Consider the following 15,809-nt stretch of genomic DNA (forward strand, 5'->3'; position numbering starts at 1 on the left):
TGGGTCGAATTTGCACCTAAAACTTGTGTCACACCTCCACTGGGAAATCACCCTTGCCTGTCCTCAAGATTTTCTCTTAGCAGACATTTCCACTGCTGATGATCAAGTGGGCCATATGTCTGCTATTTGGTCCGCTACCAAGGCCAACTAGGATAAGAGTTCAGTAAAAGAATTATGCTGACTGTAGACGAAGATCTTCTCCCCAATATAAGGTGGGGGACAAAGTGTGGCTGTCTACGAGAAACATTCATCTCAGAGTTCCTTCTCCCAATTTGGGTCCAAGATTTGTCGGTCCTTTTCCTATTTCGGAGATCATTACCCCAGTGGCTGTCCGTCTGCAACTTGCCCCTGAGATGCGATTTCCCAGTGTGTTCCATGTATCCCTGGTAAAAACCAGCTATCACCAATCTTTTTTCTCCTGATCAGTTCTCCCCTCCTTCTATTATTGTGGATGGTCAACAGGAGTACGAAGTAGAGAATATTCTGGACTCCAGAATTTTCAGGGGGTCTTTACAATTCCTCATTAAATGAAAGGGTTTTGGCCCTGAAGAATGCTCCTGGGAAAAACATACTGATGTCCATGCTCCTCATTTGTTACAGGAATTTTACAGACAATTTCTACAGAAGCCTGGACATGGGGGTCCAGTGGCCCCCCCTGGGGGAAGGGGTAACGTGAGGAGCGCCCGGTGGCGCTCCTCTTCAGTGCCGAGTTGAAGATGGTGGCACCCATAGCCACCACACGGACAACCATTGTAGTGACATCATGTCTCGTCTGGCACCAAAATTCTAAATAAAAGGACGCAGAGGTCACGGGTTCAATGCCCGACTATAGGATTTGGTTATTTCATTCCTGGGTATTCCTATTTTCATGTGATAGCTAATTAATGGATTTTTGACCCTTGCCTGGACTTTGGACATTGATTATTGCCACCAGCCTTTTGTAACTATTGCCTGTATCCTGACTATGTTTATTCTTGATCCCTTCTGTACCACGAACTTGGACTTTAACCAAAAGCTTTCTATCTTTATTAGAGATGTTGGTTAAAATGCTTGAAGTGGCTAATTATTATTACACATGTCCATGGAAGCAAAATAAAGCACAAGGAAGCAAAATAAAGAATAAAGAGATCCTCTAATTCCTTAGACATGAGCCCACCCTAAAAAAAAGTGTCATGCCCCTCAGATTGGTTAAATAAATTGTTAACACAAAAATGTTTTATATTTAGGACTTTTTAAGGCAATCCTGCTTTAAAAAACAAAAAACGCCAGCGTTTTTTACAACTTTTATGAGTTTCTGGCATATAGGATATGTTCATTATCAATATATTTAGGACATTGATATTGATAATTGGTTGAGTGCAGATGCCCTCTTGTTTTTGTCTATATGTATTTTGTGGTTACAGCCTCATTGCACCCCTGCTTAATTGTTTTAAAATTAGTGTTGAGCACAACTTTCCCTTGTTTGTTATAGGAGAAACAATAGCCGTTCCATAATGCAGCACTGGCTCTTTCTCAAAGCACATGACCAGGCAAAAAGATCTGAGATGGCTGCCTATACACCAATATTACAACTAAAAAAGAACGCACTTGCTGGTTTAGGAATTAAATTTTACATGGCAGTGTGAATTATTTGCACTGTAAATACTGTAATTAACAAACTACAACATAAAAATCATGACAGAATCCCTTTACATGAGGGTTCAATACGTGTGCCCTAGTATGTTATACAGAATCATTGTACATTATGTTGCATTATGTTGCTTTTTATCCAGGGTTTACCTCTGTACCTTTGTGAAGGTTATCAGTTCTAACTGGTCCAGCAAAATACATTTTATGAAGTCTAATACATTATTATTTCTATTCAGATCATAGGTGCCTTCATTGCCCAAAATATTGAAAGTGTAGATTGATGCCTTCTATTTCATTTAAAACACATACAATGAGGGCTATATCATGTAATATTTTAAAAGAACAGATTATAATGGTGCTTGCCACTCTCATATAATCTATTTTGGCCATAGATTTACAATGAGGTGATAAGTACAATTATAATCTAGGCCAAAACAGTGGCAAGTTTGCCAAACTTGTCAAAATTATCTATAAACAGTAATAGAAAATGCTTATGGGCCAGTTGAAAAGGATTAGCATTATAATGTTATGTAACATAACATAGTAACATAGTCCATCAAGTTCAACCTTTTTACTTTTTTTAATTTGCCTATCTGCCAGTTGATCCAGAGGAAGGCAAAAAAAAACCCATCTGAAGCCTCTCCAATTTGCCTCAGAGGGGAAAAAATTCCATCCTGACTCCAAAATGCCAATCGGACTAGTCCCTGGATCAACTTGTAATATAAGCTATCTTCCATTACCCTGTATTCCTTCACGTGCTAAAAAGTGATCCAACCCCTTCTTAAAGCTAGCTAATGTATCAGCCAATACAACTGGTTCAGGGAAAGAATTCCACATCTTCACAGCTCTCACTGTAAAAAATCCCTTCCGAATATTTAGGTGGAACCTCTTTTCTTCTTTTCATCAGAATGGGTGACCTTGTGTCAGCTGGAAAGACCTACTGGTAAATAAAGCATTAGAGAGATTATTATATGATCCCCTTACATATTTATACATAGTTATCATATCACCCCTTAAGTGCTTCTTCTCCAACGTAAACATACTGTATATACTCGAGTATAAGCCTACCCGAGTATAAGCCGAGGTACCTAATTTTACCTATGAAAACTGGGAAAACGTATTGACTCGAGTATAAGCCTAGACACAACTACAGCCCTGTCTCCCAGCAGCGCACATTCCGCCAAAGCGACGCCCCCAGCAATCAACCGGACTTCTTTGCAAAGTCGATTACTGTGTGCATTGTCCCACTGTCCCACTACCATGTGCAGAGGGTGCTGTGTGATATTGCAATCACTTTTAATCTTTCATGTAACCAAACAAAGGGAGCTGTGTGATATTGCAGTCACTGTTATTCTTTCATATAACCACCAGAGGGCGCTGTGTGATATTGCAGTCACTGTTAATCTTTCATATAACCAACAGATGGCGCTGTGTGATATTGCAGTCACTGTTATTCTTTCATATAACCAATAGAGGGCGCACTGTTATTCTTTCATATAACCAACAGAGGGCGCTGTGTGATATTGCAGTCTCTCCCCAAGCGAACTGTTGGTATAGGAATGATTAAAAGTGACTGCAATCTCAGCTACTGCCCACTGACTGTAGTATAAGCCGAGGTAGACTTTTCAGCACATTTTGGATGCTGAAAAACTTGGCTTATACTCGAGTATATGGTACCCAATTTGGCCAGTCTTTCCTCATAGCTAAGATTTTCCATACCTTTTACCAGCTTAGTTACCCAAACCATAGGATAAAATAGGAAAAGTTTATCCACAATACACTGACAAATTAGACCACAATACACATATGTGATATCAGAAACTCACCCCTTCAATATTAAATGCTGAATGCACAATTATGTTTATATTGTTTTTATTTTGTTTTCCTTTGAAGAAGGAGTGACATGGAGTCATTGGGGGTGGGACCAGTTAAATATAGAAGTAATCTGAAATTTCTATTGTTAGCATAGGCAAGATCAAACCATTAAAGTTGTACAGAGAGAAAATAAATTATGGCACGTATTGAGTGCATTTCTGCAGGACAATTTAATGGTATAATTGCCATTTAACTTGATGGCTCTCCCTCCCAGATGTGCTGTACTCTCTCTCCTTTGTTCAGACTATCAGTCAATGTCACTGACAGGCTGCATTAGCAGTACCCCTCAGTTAATTTGACATCTGTCTTCACTGAATTGGAATATATTGAAGGGACTCATTGGAAGAAATCCAACTGTAAAAAATAGGTAAATTAATAAAAATTAAATAATTAATTTTGGCTGAAATACCCATTTAGAATACCCATTATATGTACTCAGAAAACATTTAGTTTAACTAATGTTCTTACAAACACTTTTACAATAATAGGACTTTCCTATTGGAACCATAATTTGGTTATGTAAACACACAAGGCAGATAAGCTATTAATGTTCTCAGATGAATTGGACAATATTAATTTGATATACTTTACAAAGGTCAATGGATGATTGAATGTTATGTTTTGTCAGCACTGTGCAGCAAAGTAATTTTGTTAAGTATTTTGCTTAAAAACAGAGCAAATGAAGTTTAAATATTCCCTTTGGTATAGAAGTGGTATGTGGCAACATACTGAAAGACATAGTGTAAAAGTTACAGTTTCAATGGACGTTAAGAAACTCTGTGATTCAGATTCATGATGATAACACGAATGCCACTTCCAAGTCATAGAACAGGTTTCCATGTCAGAAAGTGAGAATGTAGGGCTTGTGAGGCCTGGTGGATTATAGATGAAAAACTTTATAAAATTAAAATTAAGGTAATCTCAACCAGGAATGGAAACTCAGTTGTAATTGGGACTAAGGGTGTTATTATTATGGTAATAATGTCTGTATAATAATGGTTTTACATTAATATTATGAGTGTGCATTAATTTATTTGTATTACCTTAATTTATTTGACTTAATTCTACATCTATGAGATTTTTGATGGGTGGGGCAGATGTTGAGTAAATAGGGTGGATTTATAAGAAGCATTTGTTTCTGATGAAGTGGCATGTAACCACAAAACACATAAGAGATGCTTTGTTTTTTCCAACTGTTGGGTTTGCTCCCATGAATTCAAATTGCAAGTAAAACAACTGCAAAATAACTTTTCAGTTTGCTACAAATGTGGATCTTGGAAGAAAGATAATCTTTGCGCAGGACAGTTATACAAAATACAGATAAAAGTAACATTCAAGTTGTTCAAGAACAAAAAAGCTAAATGTACTGCATACTCCTGGTTTGGTCAAAGCACTGATTATAGTTAAGTCAAGAATCTGCAGAATTGTTTGAAAACTGCTGTATGCACGGGTCATCAAACTATCTAAGGTAATCTACAGGTATCTGTCTAATTCCTAATATCTAATTCTAGGTAAATTCATAACATTATGTGGAAAATTATGTTATGTTACATTATGTTAAGGCCATGAAATATAATGTGGTAATACATTAAGGGGCATATTTATTTATAGTTTGAATTGTAAATTCAAATTTTTGAGTTGGATTTTTGGTCAAAACTCACAAATTTCAGTTGGGAATAACCCAAACTAGAATTTGAATTTGAGATTTATCATACCTAGACCCTGGGAACAACTCTAATTTGACTATTCGCCACTTAAAACCTGCCGTGTTCATGTAGAAGTCAATGGCAGAGGTCCAGTGACCAATTTGAAGATGATAATAACCTTCCTGACATTTGAGTTTTTTTCAGAGAAAAACTTGATTTGAGTTTAGTCTAATTTGATTCAAGTTTTTGGATTGGTAATATTTATTTGAGTTTTAAACTTTTATGTTTTTTCTTAAACAAGCTACTATTTGAGTTTCAATGTCATTTGAGGTCATTCAAGTTCATTTAAGGTAAAAAAAACTCTAACATTTGTCCTTTGATAAATCAGCCCCTACATCTGAATATTTCCTTGTATCACAATGTAGGCTCTAACATCTAAAATTTGTCAAGAAAAATTTACAACAGGTTTGTTGATTTATTGAGTTTCTTTTTCTCACTAAATGGAATACAGGGCTACTGTATATGGCTACAGTAAACTGCCCTTGATTTGTACAAATAATTAAACCTTGAAAATAAATAAAATATGAAGAGTAATTCTTGCACATGAGAACAGGATGAAATAATTGTAGACAAGCACAAAGCTTTCTATTGCACACAATGTATTTGATTCATCTTAAAAATGAATATGTTCACAACCTTAAAAGACAGACCCAAGACATTGCTAAAGGTCTTAAATATTCCATTCTTCTATTAAAAAAAAAACACATTTTGTATAGCTGCACACCCAAAATAATACAAAGGAACAAAGCTGAGGTTTTCATTAAGCCAAAATAAAGAATCTGAGAACATTCCATAAAGCTGTAGGTTACAGGATTTGACACCATGACATTTATACACGTTTTGTATTTATTTCTAAAAAGGAAAAAGCAATGGTTGTTTCTGAAGAAACAAGCTTGCAGTTCTCATTGACAGAGACACACATATACAGTAGAGGGCTGGAACTAGGGGTAGGCAGAGCAGGCATGTGCTTAGGGCGCAAAACTTAGGGGGCACCAGGGGTGTAACTTTCACCGCTGCCTACCCCTGTCCGGTCTGCAAAGTCTGGCTAGTTTTGCTGGTTTGCGAGTGGTGAGGACGGGTGATCCTGCTGGTCAGTGCATGCGTGCGCTCACGTACATGCATGCATGAGCATGTTCATGTTAACGCGTGCTGTGGAGAGGGTGATGGGGTCGGCCGGGTTGCCTGGGGCACCTGGCCCGGCCCTGCTCATATATACTGCCGCCACTTTCAAATCACTGTGTACTCGTTACCTTTGACAAAAGTGATAAAGGCAATCTGTCTCAGCAAAGCAAATTATCTTGATTTTTACAGGTTAATGGTTACACCCTTTTCAAATGAAGCCTAAGCCAGTTGACTTACATGAATTGTACATATTAAAGCAGAAAAAAGTGCCTAAAGGTAGTCAATTACCACATTTAAACGCACCAAACATGAGAAGTCTGCTTTAAATCTAGATTTACTTTGTAAGACACAAAAGCCTCATGTATGATCATAACAAATGGTGCAATGTCATTTTCTCATGCAAATGGATGTATTTTTTATCCTTGATGCAGAATTTTCTCCAGAATTTAAGCATAAAAGCACTTTCATCCATCACAATTTTGTGCAAAATATATTGGAGAAAATGTCCTTTTTTGCGCCAAATGCATTGAAGTTAATAGGCTTTTATTGCAGCAACTTTTTCAGACTATCAAAGACAATGTATTAAAGTCAGTGGGCCTTTTTAAGTTTTTTCTAGTTTTTTTTAATAAACTCGAAAAAGTTTGGTAAATCTTTTATCTACATTTGTGGTTGCTCTTAGAATTATTGACTATAAGACCTGGCAGCAGTTAGGTATCAGAGGGTTTCTCGCAAACTGAAATGGAATTTTTATAATCATACAAACTCACATAGCCTGAATCTGAAGGGGTTTATATATGTGTAAGGGAAGCTGTGCTTGCAGCATATCATTACTGAGTTTATTTTTGCCCAATCCAAGTTACTGCCAATTCATAGTCTTCTTAATGAGTATGAGAGAAAGAGACTGTACACAGCCAAAGTGTCATAGCTACATTTTATGATTGTGGCAGTGAAATAAGCAATTAAATATAATGTATCATGAAAATAGTATCAATAACTTTATTATGCATTCTCCATTGAGCAGATACAATAGCCAGCTTATTAAATAGCATGAAGGTCAAAAACTGAGAATACAGAGAGTTCAAGCATCTGGCACACACCGCCACATATTTCTACCAATTGAAAGTTCGACAGCGTCAAAAAAAATTGTCGCCATCGTCAAAAAAAATGGACACCGGCGTAAAAAATGGGCATAGCCGTCAAAAAAATGGACGCCGGCGTTGTTTCATAAATTTTTCGCCGTTTTGCAAATTTTGTGGGGAATTCGCTAATTTTTCAGCGAAACGGTGCAAATTCACCCATCACTAGTTGCAGAGATCTAATCTTAGCTATGAGCAATAAAATTACTTTTTGCATATTCAAATAAGCAGAAAGAAATGGAACGTTTTTAAATCTTTTAATTGATACTTTTGATTAATCAATCAGCAATCAGTAGGAATCTTAATAAATTGCAAAGTTTTGTGTCATCAGAAAACATTGATACAGGGGAGGGCCCCCACACATGTTCACACCCAATCCTTGTTCCTACAACTTCCCTGGGTACTTGGAAATTTGTAACCACTCATCACATATACCTCCTGGAAAGGAATGATTTTATATGTTTTTTTTACTTGTAAGTTGATATTTGATTAAATTACTCTTAATAGTGATGGGCAAATCTGACCCATTCCTTTTCTCCAAAAATTAACGAAACAGCAAAAATTTGGTGATATGCATTAAAGTCTATGGGCGTAAATTTTTTGACGCGCAACATTTTTTTCTCCCGTTAGAGTCTATGGGCATCATTTTTGCAGTGAAACTTCGCGAAACATTTCACTCATTGCTACGTATGAATACTAAGGATTTCTATAGATGATAATGTGAAACAGATACATGACTCTTTAGCCAAAGACCTTGTACAACAAACAAAGACTTTTTATGTTAATGTACCCTGTCGTCACTGTATCTTGATTTTTTTTAAAAAATCGAACAAAAAGTTATAAAATGAAAAAACACATATTTATTTTAAAACATTTACATTTTTCAGCCTCATTTTTGCTGGCATGCAACTTTTTTCTACACAAAAAATTTAAATTGACTATATTGTCACTTTTTTGATCTCAGATTTTGATAAATTGCCCTGCCCATGTGAATTTTAATTGTACTGCATCTTGAATGGTACTGCAATTAAACCTGTTAGATCTTTACTTGGAAGTTTTAAATAGTAACCAGAAATGGTGTATAACACAGGCTTTTTTATTTTTTCTTAATTTATTTTAAAACATTCAAAGTTTTTCAGCCTCATTGAAAATGAACGTGATTTACGCAGGCATGCAACTTTTTTCCACACAAAAAAATTGAACACAGATTTTTTTTCCATGATCTCAGATTTTGATAATTTGCCCTGCCCTGTGAATTTTTATTGTACTGCATCTTGAATGTTGCTGTAATTAAACCTTTTATACCTTTACTTGAAAGTTTTAAATAGTAACCAGAAATGGTGTAAAATGCAGGCTTTTTCAAATGGATAGGCCTTAAAAAATCTTGAAAGTAGCAAGAAATATTCTATTGGATAGTTGTCTCTATTTGGTCACATCCTCATTGCAATGCCACCTGCAACTATTAAGTGGCAAGCACTATTGTCCCCTTTACAATAGTTGAGGAACAGTATTCAGTTCAATGCTGTCGTTACAATCATTTCAACTAATTTCTGGTGATCCCTTCTAGTCCATCATAAAAAAATATTTTCTTTATATAACATATTAGCCATGTAAACCTAATTAACCCAAATCGGATTTGCACAACCTAAATCCACTTATGAGTAAAGACAGTATAACATATAAAAGCATTTCTTTTCTGATTCTAGTAACTTTAAAATGTGTACAGTATTTTGTTTTGCATAACGTTTGAAGGAACAATTTCTTCCCAACATGATGTTTTTTGTCCAATCAAACTAAGCATTTTATGTTACCTTATCATATTACATTCTCCTATAATGGAAAAATATAAAAATGTCAAACTGTATATTCTAATCACAAGCTTAGATTTATAAGTGACGCAAAGCAAAATTAAAACAGACATTGTTTCAAAGGTATATTGTCATGGGAATACAAGTTTTTTCCAAAACTCATCAGATAATAGTGCTGCTCCAGCAGACTTCTGCACTGAAATAAGTTTTTCAAAAGAGCAAAAAGATTTTTTTATGGGGCTAGACATATTGTCAGTTTCCCTGGTGCCTCCAGTCATGTGACTTGTGCTCTGATAAACTTCAGTCACTCTTTAATGTTGCACTGCATGTTGGAGTGATATCACCCCCTCCCTTCCCACCCATCAGCAGAACAATGGGAAGGTACACAGATAACAGCTCCCTGGCAGATATAAGAACATCACTCAGTAGTAAAAATTCATGTCCCACTGCGACTTCTTCAGTTACATTGAGTAGGAGAAACAATAGCCTGTCAGAAAGCGGTTCCATAGTGCAGTATTGGCTCTTTCTGAAAGCACATGACCAGGCAAAATGACCTAAGATGGCTGCCTACACACCAATACAACTACATAAAAACTACACCATAAAAATCATGACAGAATCCTTTTAAGTTTGGTTTTTAATTAGACTTTAGACATGGAATGATTTAAAAGAGTACAGCAAAACAATCCATCTTATACTAGGAAACATAATACTCATATCTGAACTGCAGTCATTCTCTCCTGCAATATACCATGATACTGCACATCCACTATACCAAAGAACATGTTATTAACAGTATGATGGCTGATGAATGAATTAAGTTTTCATTCAACATTGACTTACCTTACTAGACTGTTAGCACTGTCTGGATCATGTGCAGTCACTGTTCCCACTACAGTTCCAACTTTTGCATTCTCATAAACCTCCATCTCATAGAAAGGCAACGTGAACAATGGAGGCTCATCTACATCTCCTACATTGACTTTTAGCATTGTTGAATCTTTAAAGGGTCCCAGATGAGAAAAACGGAAATCCAAGTGGGTATTCACTCCTTCTATGTTAAGAGTGTATAACTTCTTTTTCTCAAAGTTCAAAGGCTAAAAGACAAAACAATCAATCATACAAATTACTTTTGGTACAGTTTCAACATTGTATGTTCTCTGCCTATCAAATCATGTGGCCCTGCATCCAGGCAATCAAAAACTTTGTTTTGATGTGAGTGATGCATTCTTCCAGTAGATAGATATATATATTTTAAACTACAAAAAAGTGGTTTATTTACAAAAGTTCCAACATTTCAAGCACAAACTTTGTTCTTCCTCCAAGGACAAACCACCAGATCACCACCCTACCAAACACCTAAATACCCAAACACAGTGATCCTAACCCAAAAGGCTACTGTAACCATGGTAACCCATGTGCACACATGTGAACGACAAGCAAAAAAGAATGGCAAAGTGGTCCCCGCTAGCGAAAATTTGCCAAAAAAGACACCCTGCAGGGACACTGGCAGTTTACTTAAAGGCGTAGAGAACAATTTGCTAGCAAAAGAGGGTCAGCGCTAACGAAGTTTCGCCCCTTTTGACAAGGCAAATTTTTGCTCAGGTGAACAATTGTTACTCTGTAAATTCATCACTATTTTCACTACGTTACTCTTTTAACCAGAGTCTGCTTCGTCATATCCTGTATGACGAAAAGTCATAAAAACAAGTCAAAAAGCCGGCGTATTTCATATTTTAAAGTGATTTTGTTTAGGGTGAGCTCATGTCTAGGACAATAGAGGATCTCTTTTGTCTTTATTTTGCTTCTGTGGACATTTTTAATAAGTGGCCACTTCAAGCAATTTCACCTACATTTCTAATAAAGACATAAAGATATATATATATATATAGAGCAAAGAAATCCACACTCATATGTCTTTTGTGATGAAAAAAATGGGTTTATTCAACATTTCGGCTCTTCGAGTCTAAGAGGCGAAACGTTGAATAAACCCATTTTTTTCTTTCATCACAAAAGACTTACTGTATGAGTTCGGATTTCTTTGCTCTATGGATATTGATATATGTTCCAGCACCTAGGCATTTCCATTGTTTTCTGAGTGCACCTATCCAGTAGTTTGTTTATATATATATAAATATAACTTAAATATATATAAATATTTCTAATAAACATGTATATGCACCACTTTCATATCTGTAAAAAGTAATTATACCATGGTTGTTATTATTAGCATCAAAGTTTGAGAAAGGATAGAGGGCTAGCCAAAACATTAGTAGTTCTTTACTGAATAAACACCATTTTTGCACCTTGGATAAGACCTGTGAGAGCATGCCTTATTTGGGACAGTTATCTTATTGTTTGCATTTTGCACCCAGGCACGTTTAACATTTATACGTGCTGTGCCGGCTTCAAGTAAGTTTTCGAGTTGACCTATATGTACCCACCCTATTTAGATGACCTAAGCATAAGTGTGTTAAAGAAGTTTTGCTAGGAAGAAAGTAACAATAGCAAAAGGTTGCTTAGAAATGGTCGCGCTGACAAATTTTTACTGGGAAACTTTGCCAGCGTTCGTCTGCAAATGAATGCTTAACGAAGTTGCGCAGTGGAGCTTTCTGAAGCAAAAATTTGGCCTTGAGCAAATTTCCCGATAGTGTCAAGACATGAGAAACATCTTGAACCTTCAAAGTAGTAATAGTGATCAGCGTTGCAATATCAAGATCCTCTGTTACACCATTAAAGCTTTGCACATAAATTAAGTCCCATGAGTGCTCTGTGTTCTTTGTGCTGATATTACTTTTTTGTGGCAGCACCTGGGCTTTTTTGCCTTTTTCTGAGTTTCCTATAATGTTTAACAAGATTTTCCTATATTGTTTAACATAATTTTCAGGTAAGTAACACTTTTCTAATGGCAGTATCAAGTTCATGTTTAAGAACTAGACATGAACAAATGTGTCCCTTTTTGTTTCACTTGAAAATTGCGAAACAGCATATAAGTTCTCAAAATGCCGAAAAAAAAATTGCAAAACGCATTGAAGTCAGTGGGTGACAAAAAAAAAAATTCTCACCTCAAATGCATTAAAGTCAATGGGCATTTATTCTTGTGCTGACTTTTTTTGTCTCTGCTGCTTTTTTGTCCAATATCAAAGTCAATGGGCTTTTTTTATGGCAACTTTTTTGTTGCAGCAAATTTTTTACTGTGGATTTTTGCAAAAAAAAATGCAGATGGTGAAATGCAGACTTTTGCAGCGAATCCATGGCTTGCAAATAGATCTGCTCATCACTAATAAGAACATGATACAGAAATTATGCAGTGCATTTTTTTCTGGTAAACGAACTGGCATTAGGGATATATATTTTCAACCAGCAAGTAACATGTATTGAAAGCAAACACCTGATTGTTTATGAGCAGCAAATACATCATTGGTTATTACATTATCCCCAGGTTCTTCTAATAAACATGTATATGCGCCACTTAATATTTGTCAAAAGTAATTATACCATAGATGTTATTATTAGCATTTACCTTTTTTTATGCCACTCTGTTTAAAAAAAATCACTTAACTGGTATTGTAATGAATTCCACTTACAAAAAGCTAATGTGTAGACTCTAATATCTATTTTACCTTCATTAATAGGGGTAGCAAATATCTAAGTTCTGTTTTCTGTTAAAAAAGGAAAATATTACACTCTTTATAAATAATTAATTTGAATAAAAGATATTAATTAACAGAAAAACAAAACAGTGAAAAATTTTTATTTGTCTGTAAATCAAGAAACACAAAAAATCATTCCAAATTCAAAGTTTTATTTATTTTATTCCTTCACTCAAGCTAAGTAAATGGGCCCCTTAATGTACACAAGCAGTGGAAAATCAGACTACTAACATGTTGAGTAAACAAAGGTTACATCGATTTTTACCCGTAAAATTTGAGAATACCCGTAAAAATTTTTGAGTGTAATTTTCAGTCAAAACTCTAAATTTTGGGTAAAAACTCAATTTTTTCGAGTGGAAAAAACTCAAAAAAATTGAGTTTTTGTACCCACAATTTCGAGTATATATACATTATGTAGCAGTGGTTTGTACATAAGCTTATTTTAAAAATGCAAAAGCAGTACAAAAATGTTACTGCATATTTCTGTATCCCTAAGAAACTCCATCAAAATCATATATGGTCATTCCCTGATTATTTCATCAAATTTTAGAACAAAAAATATTTATTGCCACTTGTAGAAATTGCTATTCCCATTTTAACTATGTTGTAAAATGATAGTTATGATATCATAACTCCAAATAATATAGCACTGTAAAATCTGATCAAAGATAATAAACTTGGTAGACGGAATAAATGACAACATTTTTTTGCATATATCTTAAAGCAAAAAATAAAGTTACAATCGTATTTTTGTTAAAGAAAAGGACTGTTAGTTATATTTCTTTCCTGTGGGAAATAATAGTTTGCACCATTTATTCATTATACTCTACAAGGACATTTATAATACACATTTATTTGCCTTCATATAACTTAATTTATTTTGCATTGATTGTGATGTTTATGTGGTGAAGCATTTGCACTCTTTATGTTGCCTTGTGCATAAACACTGAAGAGCCTATTTATCATGCTGTGTAAAATATTGGAGACAAAAACCATAGGTGATTTTGCCTATAGCAATTAGATTTCAACAGACAAGTTAGAAAATAAAAGCAGAGATTTCATTGGCTGCTATGAGCAGTCTCACCTGTGATGATTTCCTCCAATGTATTACACTGCATGATAAATAGGACCCTTATTGTTGAAGTGCTGTATAATTTCACTGTCAGTGTCATGTGTTGTTTTAAAAAGTAAATATGGCTTAGTTCCTATAATACATGTTCTTTCCATTTTAACTAAAAAAAACACAAAACATTTAAAAAATCCTTGTTCATCGATAGATGTGAAATGATTGTATATCATAATCCCACATATACCTTGTAAAACATACATTGTACCTTGTAACATGATAGCTGAGACAAATATTTGCCCAATTCAATCTTAAACACAAAATCTGACTCTACTTAATTAGTAAAGTTAGTTTGGGTTAGTCTACTATGAAAAACATATTTTCTCTTCAACAAGGTGTTAAGAGCCATCTGCAGAATATTTTGAGAGCAAGTTTAACAAACCCTAGCATCCTACCTTGGGATAGAAAAAGTAATGGGGGTTTAGGTAATAAAAGGTGCAATGTTTTGCTACAGCCCTTATCACCAAGAACAGCCAATCAGCAGATAGCATTTACTGGTCATTTTATTAAAAGTATACTAAAGGGCCTATTTATAATGCTGTGTAAAAAGTGTAGTGAAACATTACAGGTGATGTTGTTCAGAGCAACCAGTCAGCAATTAAACTTCAACAGTTTGAAAAGAAGCAAGCAAAGATCTGATTGGTGGTTATGAGCAACATCACCGGTAATGTTTCACTCTTTACACAGCATGACAAATAGACTCCTACTGTATGTGTTACTGCACCTGGGTAATCTTTGTGACTTTTATTACATATGGCAAGGCTGGACAATCCAAGTAAGGATTGAAAGATTGTTGTATTTACTTTTAGTAATACATCCCAAAAAACAAATTCCTGAGCAATAGAGAATAGCGATGAACAAAATTTTTCACTGAGTTTCACTGCAACAATGATTACCATAGACTTCAATGGGTGAAAAAAATTGTTGTGCTACAAAAAAAGTTGACACCCATAAAGTTCAATGCATTTTGGTGAATTTTTTCAATTTCACTAATTTTTGGCAAAGCAAAATGGGTTCGATTTGCACATCACTAATAGAGAATCCTTTAAGTAAACATATGATAAACTCATCCAGCAACTCATTTCTGATTAATTTATTTTCCTGCCCCCGGATTTCCTTTTCTATGGGCCATATTTATCAAGGGTTGAATTTCGAATTTGAAGAACTTCAAATTCTAATTCAAAAAGACCAATTAAAATGAAGTTGAAGTTTTTTTGGCAGAATAGGTTAGTTTTTTATCGAATAGGTACATATTCGGCCAAATTATAATCATACGAATCGAAGTAATAGCACATTCGATCGAATTCGAATCAAAGTTTTTCCCCCCAAAAAACCTTTGATTTTTCAAAAAGTCCACCAATTGACTCCAAATGGGTTCTAGGAGGTCCCCCATAGGCTAAAACAGCAATTCTGCCTGAGGTTCATGTTTTCATCAACAATGCCTCCCTGCTTGCTAGCTCCTGTTCAATTCCCAGTTGGTTAATGGGCTGGTTCTCCAGCAACTTGTAATGCTTGGGACCTAAGCTATCTGGTATTTTGTGTCTATTTTCAGTATTGAACACCATACTTTAGGCTACTAAAACAATGAAATGTTAATAATAAATAATTATTTCTCCTGGCCACAACCAGGAGGCTGCTCCCATCCCTGCCATAGACCAGACCGTCCCTCCCTCCCTCCCAAAATCAAATAAATGATCCTCCAGAGCCCACCTACCTTGTCTTTTTTCCTTCTGTCCTTGCATAGACTGACCAGA

General features: G+C 35.3%; 1 protein-coding gene across 2 annotated transcripts in view; it reads right to left on the reverse strand.

The window, feature by feature from the left end:
• The window catches only part of LOC108705572 (cadherin-18-like), a 385,765-nt gene that overhangs the window by 58,012 nt on the left and 311,944 nt on the right, over positions 1-15,809 (reverse strand). For both annotated transcript variants that reach the window (XM_041566239.1, XM_041566240.1), the window contains exon 7: positions 10,120-10,373. In XM_041566239.1, the coding sequence (XP_041422173.1) occupies positions 10,120-10,373 (254 nt within the window). The remainder of the gene's footprint in view (positions 1-10,119; positions 10,374-15,809) is intronic.

The sequence above is a fragment of the Xenopus laevis genome, chromosome 6L, assembly GCF_017654675.1.
Source record: "Xenopus laevis strain J_2021 chromosome 6L, Xenopus_laevis_v10.1, whole genome shotgun sequence".
NCBI lineage: Eukaryota > Metazoa > Chordata > Amphibia > Anura > Pipidae > Xenopus > Xenopus laevis.